Below are 15,661 nucleotides of genomic sequence, written 5' to 3' on the forward strand. Positions count from 1 at the left end.
TAAAGCATTTCAGAATCTGAAACACTATTGTTAGTTGTCTGTGACTGATTATCTAGATATAATTGTAGCATCTGATAGCACTAGGTACGCAATAATGGGTAGTTCTCAGTTTAATAGCAACTACTACATTCCTCTGAGTTTTGTATTTCCAAAAACTGACTGGCTAGTACCATATTCTTCAGCAGACCTTTTAGAAGATTTAAGTATTCCACCAACTTTTATACCATTGTACAGGTCAAGTTCAGTTTATCTTACAACCTTATCAGACACAGAAGCTGTAAGGAGCAATTATTTATTTAAAAAGCTTTCCATTAGACACTTTCAGAATTTTTTCAAATAAAATAGTTACTGCAACATGCTTTCCAGAACTCCATACTGTTAGGTGATGGGGATCTCTCAACATGTTTTACATGTTAAAGATGTGATTTATTTCAGCCTCTGCAAAGGAATCCCCAGCAGCTGAAAGAGCAAGCTGAACACAAGTGAGAGTGAAGAAGTGGGAGGTGAGAAATAGAAATGGAGATAGAAAGGGAAATGCAGTTCAAACACAGGACACCACCATTTTTATAAACATTATTTTTTAACCAAGAGCAGCTTGTGATCTAATGTCAGAATCAGCTGATTTTTCCCTAAACACTAAAACTGTAAATGATGACAGCTGCTGCTATGTTGAGAACAACCATTGAACATATTTCTGAGAGTCTGCATTAGCACACCAGGCCAAGACCCAACCTCAGAGTATAAGTTCTGGAAACATTCTAAGAACCAGACAAAAACTGGCAGTCAACAGATGGCAAGTGAGGAACGATCCACTTCCAAATTTGTATTCAGCAGAAAATAGAAGGCACAAACCGCAGAGCTAGTGGAGTTTTTAAGATTAGGAATATTGTGTGTGCTATCCAAGCCTTAACTTCTACCAGAGTAAGTACCATTAACTTTGATCAAGCTGCATGAAGTAACCTGAAGAAACAGAACCATGAGAAATTGGCGGTATTAAATTGGCATTCCAATAGCTACAGTATACTGAGTCTCTCAAAGACTAGGAATGCTCGGTTTTGTTTCAAAGTGCTTAATTTAGTTTGTATTCTGTATATTTCTAATTGCAAACAAACTTTGAAAAATTCAGTTTCTAAAAATGTTGTCTATTCCCAGTTCTCCATTATCTTCACCTAAGACTACTCTGCCATGTTAAAATCACAATGAACCAACAAGTCTTGACAACCTAAGTTATTAAAGAAGCACTTTATATGCAGAGTTAACTACAGGGCATACACATAAGATAAATTCACAAACTAAGCACAGCAACCCACATATCAGATGACTGCACATACATAAGACAAGCATTAGTATTTGTGTGTCTGACCACTTGTTATCATTGGGTGTCTCTGCAGGCACTTCCCAGTGAAAAAAGGAAAAACAGCTGCAGTCCTTCTCCCCGCTTTGCTCCCATATGCACTGTATCATGGGACTGCTGACAGGTGACTTGTTTTTTCCTGGTTGGCAGTCTTCACAATTAAGTATCAACATTTAGGAAATTAGAAGGAAAAGAACTAAGTATTTTCTTCCAAAATATGTATTAAGTGTTACATTCTTGCAAGTTTTAGATAAGCTTCAATTAAGTTGTGTTCTGAGAAGTTTGAAACTCAAACACAAACTTCTATCTCATGCACACTGGTATATTTGAGTACAGCCACCTGTATAGAGGCACATATTTGCATGCTTTTATAATTTACATAAGACAAATAAGAGTTGTGAGGGCAGTAAACAAAGCATTGTACTTACACAAAGCTTCTTCATATTGCACAAATTTTAATTATGCTACTCAACAAAAATCAAACAAAACTTTATCGTGAAGTGTGATATATTAGAATTCTATTTCTCATGGCTACACACTTCTGACAACTCTGAATGAACAACTTTCTCATTCACTTGATGCAAAACAGAGGCTAAACTATTACATATCGCTGTGCAGAAACTACAGCAGGCCAGACTGACTCAGTAAGGAGAAGCTTGAGAAAATCGTCATCACATATTCAGATCTGAATTTGTTTCTCCAGATTTATACCTGCATCTCATGTGCACCTTCGTCCCTCTACTCACTACCCTCTCAACACAAATGATACAGAAGGAAAAAAACCAGAGAAAAGCAGCAAGAATGATCAAAGCATCTCCACCCTAGGAGCAACTGAGCAGGCTAAGGACTCTTTAGCCTAGAAACAGATAAAGGCCTATAGAAAGACTGGTATGGAAAAGGTGAATAGGGATCACATGGTTATTGCATCTTTCAGTGCAAGATGGGACAACCACCAAATTAAACTAATTTTCAGAACACTGTGCTTCATGAGACATTAAGTTGTGGAACTCAGCCAGAGCAGGTTGTGAACACTAGAAGCTTACAGGTATTTAAGAGAAGACAAGAGATGTACACAGAAGAGGCTATAGCTGCTAAGTCAAGAAATCTTCAGGGATTAACTACTACATACATGCCTGCTCATTATACTTTTCCTTAAGTATCTGCTTTTGGCCACTGAGTTTTGAGATGTGCCTTTGACATGAGAAAGTAAAACCTTCTACTACCCCAACAGTGACTTCTAGAGTAACCAGTGTGACAAAAAAAGGAAAGATCTGGGGGTTTGGCTCTACCATTTATAGTGCACAATACATTTTCATAAGGCAGGTCCTAGCCATTTACATCTATTTTCATCCAAAAGTTCACTGATCAGCCTTCCCCATAGGCTGTGGTTCTCAAAAGCAGGCCAAGAGAAGGTTATCTCAGTGTGATCCTACACTCACCTCCCGGCTCTCTGCCTCCTTGAACTTGCCCTTCTTACTTCTTCCTTGCATTAGCATGCATCTGATCATGTCGAGCCCATTCATGGAACAACACTTTGAAAATTTGTGCCATTTGGCTTTGGCCAGTCTGAGCTGGTTTAAAGCGCAAGGCATCCAGTCAGCACCAGTGCCAGTACAACTAAGGGAGTAAAACCAGCCGTGGACAGCCTACACTCATGATAGGGCCAACTGATGATGCAGTTCCGCATGTTAAGCTAATCTATTGCTTTGACATGTTTGAGATTAAGGTAGGCTTATCAGGTGGTTAATTCTTTAATAGACCAATTTCCTGAATCAGACAAGTACACAGCAACCTACTTGTCACCAGAACATGATCCTGAGTTGCAGCAAAGCTTCACTATATATTATTCTTCCTAGGCTGAGGGCCTAAGCCTGCGGCAGTTGCAGGTTTGAGAGAGACCTTCAACATCAAACAAAAATGACTGCCATGATGCCAGGATTGTAGGCATCCTTTCTGCAAATCTGATCTTGTCCTGCAACTACTCAGTGAGACCAAGATCTTGGTCAGGTTTGTGTGAACAGCTTTTGCTGGTTTGATCTGCTGTGTGTATAGAAACTAGATTAATTTAATAAGCAACTACAATTCCTGCGGAAGGCTCCTTTTCTACTGAATATAGTTACAAAATTTTCATAGACTCTGATGACAAAGAATGGCCCAATAGACAAAATTCTCATCTCTAAAGGTTAATGACACCTTTGAAATGAATGATTTTTGACAGATTGAGATCCAAGGGTCAGATCCTATCAGTAGAAAATCTACTGCAGAGTATCATTAGACTGAAAAACAGCCTTAGAGCAAGCTATCTCAAGTTATGGATGCTAAATTAAACCTCATTTAAAGATACCTGGAATCATCATCTTGAGATGCTGACTCCTACAGCTGCATAAAGGAAAAACTCTGCAAAAAGCATTGGTGTCTACTAAAAGTTAGAAATGCATTTAATGACAGGCATGTCCTATAAATGACAGCAGCTTGTACAGATATGCCTGAGGAAGCCTTAAACTAATGTGGACACTGCTAGCACAGTAATCATAACATGATATTTACTATGGCTCTGTATTAGCTCCAGTTCTCGGGTGGTTTTGCTAATTTGTACTAAACTCTACTGCTATAACCATCAACTGGCAATTCTCAAGAAACATCTTGTGTGCATTAAGCTATTTTTGGTTCTCAGATATAAGATTGCATTATGTGTGCATCATAAGGATAAATTTACACTGCAATAGAAAACATCAGCCATTCAAATCCTTGATGCCTACAGTTAAATTTGTCTTCAGCAGTACTTATTCACTTGTTGGCAGTGACTCATCCTCCCAATAGGTTATGTTTCTGCACTTTGAAAACCCATTAGGTTCCTAAACAACCCCACTCCACACCCCACTCCCCCAATGCAGTTTACTTACACTTCTATGTTACAGGTACAACTGAAAGTTCAGTTTTGAAAATACTGGCCCCTACCTTTTGCATTTGGCACTTACTATATTAAATATAGACTGTGTTTATTTTCACCTTTAAAAAGAAATCAAAGCAGCACAGAAACTGTATTTTTCATGACAATTTTTTGAGATAGAAGATGGAAACTCCCAAGATGAAAACTAAAACTTTGTTAGTGCTGTAAGGTTGACAGTTAAACAGCTGTTAGATAAGACAGCACAATAACACTATTACAAGTCTTAAAGCCCAAAATCTTTTTCTAGGGGACAGTCACAACAATCAAGATAGTAGGAAACAGTGGAGTGAATTCACAGCTGACAAATCCCACTTCTCTAATTAATCTGATATTACCTTGCAGGCATACTACACAAGATTATAGTTCTTGCTCCCAGGGTAGGAAATATTCTCTCTCCTTTTTGCTACTACAAACTTTAAACCCAAACATTTTTCATCTCTTTACTTAACGGTCAAATTTTCAGCAATAACTCTTCTGCACTGAAGAGTTTCAACACTACTTGCTGCTTCAACTAGTGTCAAAATAACAGAGCTATATAGCAATAAGTGAATTCGATGTTTTCCTGAACATAGCAGGGATTGGAGTAGGAATACTCTGACTGCCTTTTCCAAAAGGCCGATCAAAAGGAAAAAACAGAATGCCAGAACTCAAGGACTCACATACTTAAACAAGTGTTCTCTGGGTTCATTTCATACACAAATTTAGAGTGTGCCTGTGAATGCAGAATGCAGCAGAAATTGCTGAAAAGCCTTTAAGATTCAAAGCAATGTAGCTCCCACACACACCAAGCAGAACCCTCTAGTCCCTAAACAGAAGTTTGGCAAAGAGGGGAAAGAAGAGGTTAATGTTTTGTAGTGTTTCAGTGAAACCTTTCCTCTCATGAGACCAGACCAAATCAGTATCTTTTTTGCCTCTCTGATGACCACAAGGCTTGAGCTTCATTAGGAACTGTTTACCCAAAAGTAATTATCAAAACTGTTCTTTACAGTTGTCATTAGTAGTAGAGTACTCACATTGTATTTATAGCAGAATCTACCTCTAAGTTTTCTTGTGTAAACACGCTTGCAGGCTTCTGCTAGAGGCTGGAGCAGATGCTTGATAAGTATCCAATGGGTTTTTTATCATCAGTAAACTTAACTGGAATTTAAATGTCTAAGCCATTTTGATGCAACACAACAATAAAAATACACTTCAATTTTTAATAATTCTCAATCTCTTAAGTGGCTAAGAGGATTTTATTCCAAATACTAGGACTGGACTGCAAGTAGAAACAAAAACATTAATAATTTGGTCTAAATAAACACCCAGAAATATGAAAAAAGTCATGAATAGCAGAAAGGTCTAACTAGCTCACAAAGAAGGTAAAGTTTTAACTTCAGATTGCTGAAATTTTCTAAGGTTCAAATGCTTCAGAATCTTCTATATTGCTGATAAATGCAGAACAAATAATTCTGTTCATCAAAATGAAGTCTGATTTTAGAAGGAAACTGAGTTAGTTACAGAAAAACTCACAAGAATGAGATTCAAAGCCATTAAAACTTGCAATTCTAGGCACAGGGGAGAAAATTCACAATCTTTTAACATAAGTTTTGGCCCTCTGAGAAGTGTTCTGGTGATCCCCCCTCCCCTGCTTCACATGCAAAAAATCCTGCGTAGAACACAAGATTCATGATGGAATGCAAACCAAATGTTCTCACAGAGGTTTTGGGGGGGATTTTTTTTTGAGGGGGAGGGTGGGGGGTTTTTTTGGTTTTGTGGTTGTTTTTTTTTCCTGTTCCACTGAAAATTTTGCAGATTGCTCAGATCTGAAACAGGTATGGCCACTCTTGGTAAAAATTCCAATTATTCCTGATTTCATTTGAAGTATGTTTTCCAAAACTAGCAGTGCAAGGGAAAGACAGAGTCAGAACAGGAATATTCAAATTATGTAAAATGACTGCACAATCTGGTGATTAGTCACGCTCATACAAAAAACTTCATCCACTAAGTACACAAATTCTCTGCAGCATTTGCAGATAACAGTAGCCAAATTCTTAGAACATTATTTTATCCCTTGAGGTCAGCTGCTGTCAAAAGTCACATCTTTTTACACTTTCTTTTTTTGCCCAACACTTCATTATTCTGTTATTAATAGTTGTTTACACAAGTGATGTTTTAGGGGTTTTTTGGTGGTTGTTTGGTTTTTTTTTTTTTTTAGAGTACAGTGATATCAAAACCCATGGTTTCTACTATAGGAAGTCATAGCATTTTTCTTGCTTCAGTCTCAAATCAACATGTTTTCTTCCACATAAACCATGCTTAAGAATGATGTTTGAGATTGCCTCTACAGTTCACAATATCAGAGACCACACTACTATGTAAACCTCTTAATAAATGTCAAGTGAGCTAACAGTTTTAGCTACAGCCAGGAACCATCAATCTTAATATTACAATCTTTGGAGACTGCAATTATACAGTTATGGTAGGTAAGCATTTTTATAATGTCATAATATTAGTAAATATTCATTTGGGAGTACATCACTAATCAACAGGAGCGATGCAACATTATGTGAACATCTGTCAACATTGTCTAGGAAAGACATTCTTCATCAGAAAAATATTTTTAAGGATTTTTAGCATACAAACGCTTTTTCAGAGAAACTTGCCATTTCTTCTCTGGAAAAGAAGAAATTTCACACATGGAGGAGGAGTTTGAATGGTTTCTGATCATAGACTAACTGCTGTTGATAACATTTTGGTACTAATAGGTTCACCAGAAAAGGAAAAATCAACAACAGGAACAAGACACATCTCCCCAGCATCAGGCAGTAGATCTAAATAAGACAAAAAGCAATCTAAAAAAAGGGAAGCTTTTTTCTTAAATACAACGCACAATTAAGTCACAGAACTCGCTACCACAGGATTCTGCAGGGGGCTAAAAACAGCAAGAGTTGTTCAATAAGGTACTTGATGTGTTGAGAATAAGCTGAGTTGTGGCTTATGTGTATCATGGTCTGGATACAATTTTCATCCTGGAAAACCTTTAAAATCAATCATAGGGAACATATACTACAGAGATATCACATACATACTGTTTATTGTGCTAACGCCCTGTGGCATCTGCTACAACTGCATTAAGACTAGACTACAAACTAGATGGACCTTTTACCAAAAAAACCCCCAACATTTCATGTCTCCCAATCCTCTGCTCCACACACTAGAATAATAGTTATTCTGAGTCAAACTTGTCTTCTACATACTGAGACTGCTGTTACATAGGTTTGGAAGATATAATCCTTCAGCTTTTAAAGAGGCTTTCATGAATATATTCTTATATTTCTATCAGAGATTTTAGAAGATGCATTTGAGAACTTTTCTCAAAGCAGAAAGTTTGAGAAGACAGTCACATGGCTTTGCAAATGCACTTCAGGGAAAGAGCAAGAACAGCAATCAGCACATTAGGAATTGTTTTTCAAGTTACAACCCATATGCATCACTTCAGTGTGATCATGCACTCACAGTCTAGTTTTAAGAAGCACAAAAGAAAAACAGAAAAGAGATCTGATCATCCTTTCCAGCCACATTTAGTAGATTACAATTTTAAAACATTACTGCCTTTCAGTAACACAACAAAAGTCACATCAATACCAAATCCATACTTGCTGTGTAGGAAAGCAGACTGTTTCTATTTTAAAGAATACCTTGTCTAAACTCCACTTGCTATTAGCTTTCTAATCTGGACACATAGAACCTAGTAAGTAGATTATTCAGTCACACTTGTATTCGTCAATCCTCGCAGTTTCTCAGTATATGCCAGGATTTGTACTTGAACCATGAACTTACAAATGCTGAAGGCAAGAAAAGGACTCCAAGTTCGTAAGAACGGATCATCAGTTGGGTACCATTTTTCTCCAGAGCTCCCCAAGCTGCTTTAGATAGATTGGCACTGCCAAAAGAAATAAAGCATTTCAGTGAGGCATAATCTTCACAGCAGAAGTTGCTTAAGTACCACAGCTGTAGCAATGCACTTCCAGCAGGAGAACTCTTTTCATAAGGAGTGATTTGGGTGTTATTCCTTATTGCTATTTTTACAGCACAGTGGGAATAGCAGAGACAATATATGGAAGGGTGTTCATACAATACATGTGGATAATTATACAAGCCTACTTGTGCCATACAGATCTACAAGAGATTCAACCTTTTGAATCTTGTCTGTACATTTCAGAAAGGAACTTGGTATTTGTAAACAGCTTCAATTTGATGACTTAGGAAGATTAAAGGCTAGCTCAATTACTACATGTTACACTGTAATACATTTAGTACAGAGCATTTTTGCAATTGTTAAACAGTATCTTTTGCTCCTGGTATTTTGTTCTTCAATATGTTTATGAAAACAAGTATTTATCGAAGAGGTCTTTTTTGGTTTTATGTGCTGTTCCTCACCATGTGGTAGTTGATCCTTCATCAGTATCTGCTATGAAGTAGATCAAGTTGAGAGTCAAAAAATAAATGCAATTCTGTTGTGAAAACCTATTTCTACAGCAAAATACAACATACTGGATGCTTTTTGATAGTAGCAAATGGTGGAATAGAAGAAACATGAGAAAAAAATAAAAGCAACCATGAATTTCTGTATTAGGTTGACTCAGCATCACATTTGAATGTCTTAAATCCTTTAAAAAGCACCTTAATCACTACTACCATTACAGGCAACAGTATCAATGAATGATGAAGTTTAAAAAGCCACAATATAAAGAGAAAAAAAGACTAAAGTAACTGAGTATTTAAGAATAAGAATACAGAGATCATGATCTATAATATATAGGGTTGCACAAAAAAATCAGTTTTGGCAAAAGTGAAACATATCTGTATTTTTTATTCACAATAAGACATCCTCCCTCCTTGTCAAGAAATTTCTTGTTCCCTCTTTTGACTTCTTTAAAAAAGCAAAACAACAGAAATAGAAAGCTAGACTTCAAGCTAGACTGCTGAACAACTTAATCTGACAAAAGGTCAGATTCCAAATATTACGTATCTACATGTTTTATAACAATAAGGCAGCGCAACAATACACTGAGGCTTAACCCATATTTATTTTGCACAAACCAGCACATTCACATACAGCATGTATTAAAAGTCAACCCAAGGTTTAAGAATACTTACCACTTCAACTGATGTTGAACCCCAAAACTGGCAGTTACAGCTCAGAAAAGACTTTGGTGTGATTGCCAACAGTTCCTGACATAATCATTTCAATTTGCAGCCCCAAAAGGGGCAATGCAATGAAGAAATATTAAATATGGCAAAAATTCACTACTTATAGTATTATGAAGATTATGGCAATGATTCACCTGGGCCTGCAGTTGACAAGAACTTTATATATGACTTTTTTTTAAGTGAGAAACATATGGGTAGTTGTTTACCTTGTAACTAAGAACCATGCAATCTTCCGGAAGTCAGGAGAGGGTCTGATGTATGTCTTAATGTGAGGTATAGCATGACTTCGACCCGAGATTTCTGCTGACCATTTGCTAGAAAAACAAGAGGAATTCTGTTCATATTCAGTTTTATTTTGAGGTTTAAAACATACTCACCAAGCTACAGTGCCATGTTTTCAGTAACACTACCCTATATTTGTCACACGTAATACTTTTTTCCCCCCCTTTACAGAAAGGCTGAAAATAACTGAATTTTTAATCCTGAAATCCAATATTCTCCTCAGTGTATCAGACTCTCCTAATAAGTTTTCCCACTCCTCCACTGCGGCTAGCACTCAAGAAACTTGAGTTCAAACTTCTAGCCAATACTTCTTCTTTGAAGACTATCAATGGTTATGCGTTTAAGCAAAGGAACTTGGCACCAAATTAAACCTCACAAAATTCCCCAAGCTTATTACAATTTGTTATGCACAAAGTAGAGGCAGAGAGCAGCTGACAGACTGTTGACATCACCATTCCTCTTCCCTTTTCTGTGCCCCTAAGCCATTGAGAAATTTGAGGGCTTAAGAGAGTAGAGGTCATATCTATGTGTATATATATATAAACTAGTTTAAAACAACAAGCCATTGCTGGGGTAATTCAGCATCAATGTTACAGAACTAAACTGTAAGCAAGCAGTAAATATACATAACTGAAGGCATGTAATGATGGGATTTAGAAGCCCTTTCCACTCACAGCTGTTAGTCCTCACTCAAAATCAAGGCAGCAGCTTCCAAATACACCTTCCTCCACCCAGAGACTTTTCTTTCCTCAGTTTGGAATGTAACAGGCTCTGGCTTTGGTTGTCACAATCTTGATCCCCTAATTTAGCACTCTCTTCTAAAAGGCACATCAGAAAGAATCAATCAGCTGCAAAAAACCTCTCAAGTGAGCTGTTTTAATTTAAAAGCCTAAGAAGATTGAAGTGGAAGGGCTGGAATGAATTACTGAAGTTGACTTTCAGGACTAACTTTCACATGAGTTAAGTCAAGAGGCATTGCAGCTCAGAGGTCAAGACCTAATTAACCCTATCCTCTGATGAAGGAAAGAAAACTGTTGCTGAGAATTGGTCCTGTATTCATAAAGGGCAAGAGCTGAAACACTGTATGCATGTTTGGAACAAACAAGACATCTTTGTATTTTGATGCAAGCCACACTGAAGTCTGTTTTGAAGAACAGACTAAGATATATACATTATGGAAACAGCTAAAACTTGTGTTCCTCTACAGAACTCCACACTTTATATACATATGGATTATAAGGCTATGCTGTACCATAACTCAACAATTCTTGTTAATAGCTTTTACCTCACAACTAACTAATGTTTAGGCAAACATTATCTTTAAGTTTAAGACACAAAAATAATTAGGTAACTCCAGTAACTTTGTAGAAATGAAAACCAAGAAAAATAGCAGAACTGGGAACTGAACATAGATTTGCTTTAGATCTATCTCATTGCCTTACTTGAGGACAAACTTTTCCCCCCACTATTAACTGCTATAATTTTGAGATACTATCTCAGTCTACTCCTTTTTGCTTCCTTATCATCTTTGACAAATACATTTAAGTACTGTGTTTTAGCAAAAGTACTACCAATTCTCTTCCGTTTAAATTCTACAGTAATCTAATTGCAGTAAGTTTCAATTACAAGTGATTGAAACTGGTATTCCAGAAAGTTAAAATCAGAAAGGGGAGCATACACTTTGGCCATATTTTCTTTAATAAGACAGCACAAATATGTAAGGACAAAAAGGAGAAACTGATTATGTTCTTCAATCAGTTTGTTGGGGTTTTTTTTTAGTAATTATGTCATTGAAACACTCAGATGCTTTTAGTAAAAGCATTATTAGCAAAGTATTTAAGAAATGTTTTCCCTCCAGCCTAAAAGTTAGATTATCTCCAGACAGCATAATGGAATAAACCTAAAGAACTGGAAGGGGTTTCAGATGGGTACAATCTCATTTAATCTATTCTTAATACTGCTAAATTTCAACTTCACCATGGAACTTTCCTGGCATATTTTTAGGAAAAAAAAAAGGCAAACCAAAGAGCCTTAAGTAAAATACAAGTGCAGTTACTTTGCAAGGATGAGAGCATATGTCAGTATAACTATTTCAGGCTATTTCTAGTCAAATTGGCTTAACACATTTTAAGCTGTAAACTCTTCATCAGAATGCAGCTGGCAGAGGATGTACATAGGACTGATCTCATGTTGCAGTACACTTCAGGCATATACAGTCTCAGAGATAAATACGGTAAATTAAATGAAACTAGCTCTAAGAAATTTTATGGAGCAAAACCACAGCTTGAAGTAATTATTTTTTTGACAGTTAGAGGTCATGGTACCATGTAAACTAAAAGCTCAAGTGTGGGGTGAGGAGAAGGAGTAATGTGAGTAGGTATTACCAGAATTGGAACAGTAAAACATGAAAGCCTTTTTGCTAGGTTTTTTACTCTTTTACACTCCTAGGACTAGAACTCCTTATCACTAGTACAGCTTAACTCTGACTTTAGATCACTAAAGCTAACATTCTTACCAGTAACTTGCTGCTACTTCTTCCCTTCTAGTCTTTTGCGGCATTTCAGTCAGCAGCTTTTCATTTTCTTTTTAATTATACAGCCTCTAATGTGATGATTATATGCGCTGAATTAAAGAGGTAATCTACTTTCCAGTTCTTAAAACACAACAGCTTTTGCCCCCTTCTACCTCTCAAATTTTCCAATAGCTATTTTTGAGTTTCACATAATTTCGGTTTGTTTTTTTTTTTTTTTTGAAAGGAGGAGGAAAAAAATGTTCTCTACCATGAATAAGGTATCTTTTGCAATATAGAAAATACTTTGCACTCACTTGCACTGCACTACAAATGCGAATACTTACCTGTTGTTGCTCTTATATGTATTTAACCACTTGCAAAATTTCAGAAGTATGGGGTGGGGTTTTTTTTACATGTTTGATAAATATTTGTTTTACTCTACAATGAATTTTTGAATGTTTGAAAAGGAGTCTACACTGCAATCACAGTGCATTTAGCTGGAAGACATAGAGCAAGAATCAACTGCCACCAGTGTCTGATATTTCTGGCACAAATGAGGTAAAGGAGCTGACACAAGAAGCTACAAGTGGAGCTACTGAGACAGGGAAGCCAGATAATCCTAACATCCTAAAAATTAATCTGTGCAGACACACTCAACCCATAAGCAGAGCCAGGAATAACTCATTTTCTACACCACCACCACCTCTTTCATAATGTAGCTGTTCTTCAAATAGTGAATAGGCTTTCCATCTCAAGATATGGCAACAAGGCTTGAGTATAGTTAGAACAACTCACACCATTTGTCTCAACCATAAGAGAACATAAGTCCTCTGTGTAAACGCTCCATCTCTCTCACCTTCTATGATGTTAGGGGAACAACACTGTAGTTCTTTGAAGAAAAATGATTATTCTTCAAAACTTTACAGGCCTAAAGAACACAAAGCTCTAATGCAACTATGATTATGGACTTGTCAACAGCAAGTCAAAGAAGCTCTCGTCAAACCAATTTCTTCCATTCTTTGAAAATAAAAATTTGACAAGGTAACTGCATAAACATAAAGCATATGGTATTAAAAGTCAATAAATTAAAAGACATTGTACTTTAATGCTTAATGTACTGTTAATGCTGATCAACTGTTTCAAAAGCAGCAATTAACAGAAGTCATTAAGCATTGCAAATCTCTCCTAATCAATGAGTTATACTGAAAGGAAAACACAACCTTACCGGAGAGAAAACTGAGCAAACTGCATCATTTACACAGTATCTAATGTAAAAGAGCAGTCTAGTAATCATTTGCTATGATCAGAAAAGTGAAATCATCTTATTTTTTCTGAGAAATTACAATTCAGAAGTGCATTAAAGGTCAGTTAAATACAGTCAACTGGCAGAAGAGACAGAAAAGCAGCCTACAGACATTATAAAGATTGTATGCCTGGGACAGAGGTTCTACCTCTTTGGGTGAGACTACAGGACACCATTTTCCAACTCCATTAATCTCTCCCTACTTGTAAAAAGGAGCTATTCCTTCTCCTTTATGTAAGTATAAAGTATTTCTCTTCTTTCAACTCTGGTAGGATCCCTAGCTTCCTGCTGGTTTTGTATTATTTTCCAGTGAGGTAAAGAGAAATTCCTTTAATCCTTCTACTGCCCAAAGCTTTGCATTATGGCAAGCCTTTTGACATGATTTAGCCCCAGCCGGCAGCTGAGCACTTCGTACCACTGGCTCACCACTCACCCCTCCCCAGTGGGATGGGGAGGAGAATGGGAAAGACAAAGGCAAAGCCTCCTGGCATGGGGTGAGGACGGTTCACTGGGACGCAAGGGAGAGGGGAACAACAGCAACAGTACTGATAACAGAATACTCACAAAGGCTGACAACAGAAAGCAATTTACCAATCCAACCTGACACTCAGCCTGTCCCGGAGTCACACCAAACCTGCCTCTCCCTGACTAGCCCCCTTTTATGGTGAGCATGACATCACATGGTATGCAATAGCCCCTGGCCAGCTTGGCTCACCTGCCCTGGCTCCTTGTGAAAATTAACTCTGTCCTAGCCAGAACCAGGACACCTTTAAAATAGCTCATCTTATATTTAACTCTACTGAAACAGAACCTACCACTTTCTGTGTCTCTCAGGTTACCACAGATAAGAAGCTACTGTATGTCATGTTCTCTATGATAACAGCTTACATGCAGGTTATCCTCAAGGGCTAGCATCACTACAGGGTAAGAATCTGCATCTGGGCAGTCCCTACAGAGCAATTATGCAGGGCCACTTGTCATCTGCAAACAATTCAACAGATGAATTTAAAACAGCTCTTTTGGTGCCAGAGCAGGATCTTAATATGTCGAAGGAGACAGGTATATGGGTGTTTTCTCATTAAGCAGGAATAAAACAGTGAACAGTCATTATCAAAGGTTACATTTTTCTTCCAGTAAGATTCTCATGAGGTATTTGCTTACAGAAACTGAATTAAGGCTGCACAAACACCCCAGTTTTATGATCTCACTTTTTGAAGCACGACTGAACAATCTTGAAGGTGTTTGTAGCTTTCTTCCTTTGCTGAATGTGCTCAGAGGGCACACTTCAAAGGCAGAAGAGAAAAAGCCACATGTGCTTTCTGTTCCAGTTCCATTGCTTGGACATTGACCAGCAAGGCTCACAGCAGCAATCATGTTCACTCCAGAATGGAGGATGCTCTCTGCAACCAGCAATTGGTTTTTTTTAGCCCTTTGAATACATACACAACTTTACCCATATTTAAGTAAGAGCTTGTAAAGTATCTTACCAGCGCAACTTCCACCTGGAAGAGTTAAGAGTTTCTGGTGAAAGGAATGGGGAGCTGTGGTCTTGTAAGAGGTTACCAGATTTATTTTTTTTTTATCTGTACAAAACAACTTTTCCCATTGTTCTCAAAACACACTTAAATTTTTAAAGATTCAGCCTGAGGGAGACATCTGGCATGGAACGTGTTAGACTGTTAGAATCTGGCAATATTAGTAGCACGTGACAATAGAAGTTCTTAATGGAAAATGTCAGGCACCTCTAACAAAAGATGGTATTACCATAAGGGACTCAGAATTTTTGCAGCAATAGTGTTGCACTCAAACCAACAAACAAAAAAGCCTTCCTAACCATGTTGTGGCTCAGTTGAAATCCTGTTAATACCAAGGTACAAGTGGGAAAGTGAAGTACAACTGTAAAAAAACCCCCAAAAACAACAACAACAACAACAAAAAACCAAAACAAAAAACCACACATGGAAAAAAGAGGAGTAACATTATTCCAGTTCAGAGAAGGAAAGCTTAAATAGAAGTTTACAGAATCCAAAATCTTGTACTGTCCTTCATTAGCAACAGTATCCC

General features: G+C 37.3%; 1 protein-coding gene across 1 annotated transcript in view; it reads right to left on the reverse strand.

The window, feature by feature from the left end:
* The window catches only part of TDP1 (tyrosyl-DNA phosphodiesterase 1), a 50,911-nt gene that overhangs the window by 16,489 nt on the left and 18,761 nt on the right, over positions 1–15,661 (reverse strand). Inside the window, exons 13-14 of the mRNA XM_075753720.1 lie at positions 9,707–9,814; positions 8,127–8,229 (exon numbers count right to left, since the gene is read on the reverse strand). Of these exons, the coding sequence (XP_075609835.1) occupies positions 8,127–8,229; positions 9,707–9,814 (211 nt within the window). The remainder of the gene's footprint in view (positions 1–8,126; positions 8,230–9,706; positions 9,815–15,661) is intronic.

Source organism: Balearica regulorum, chromosome 5 (assembly GCF_011004875.1).
Source record: "Balearica regulorum gibbericeps isolate bBalReg1 chromosome 5, bBalReg1.pri, whole genome shotgun sequence".
In the NCBI taxonomy this organism is placed as follows: Eukaryota; Metazoa; Chordata; class Aves; order Gruiformes; family Gruidae; genus Balearica; species Balearica regulorum.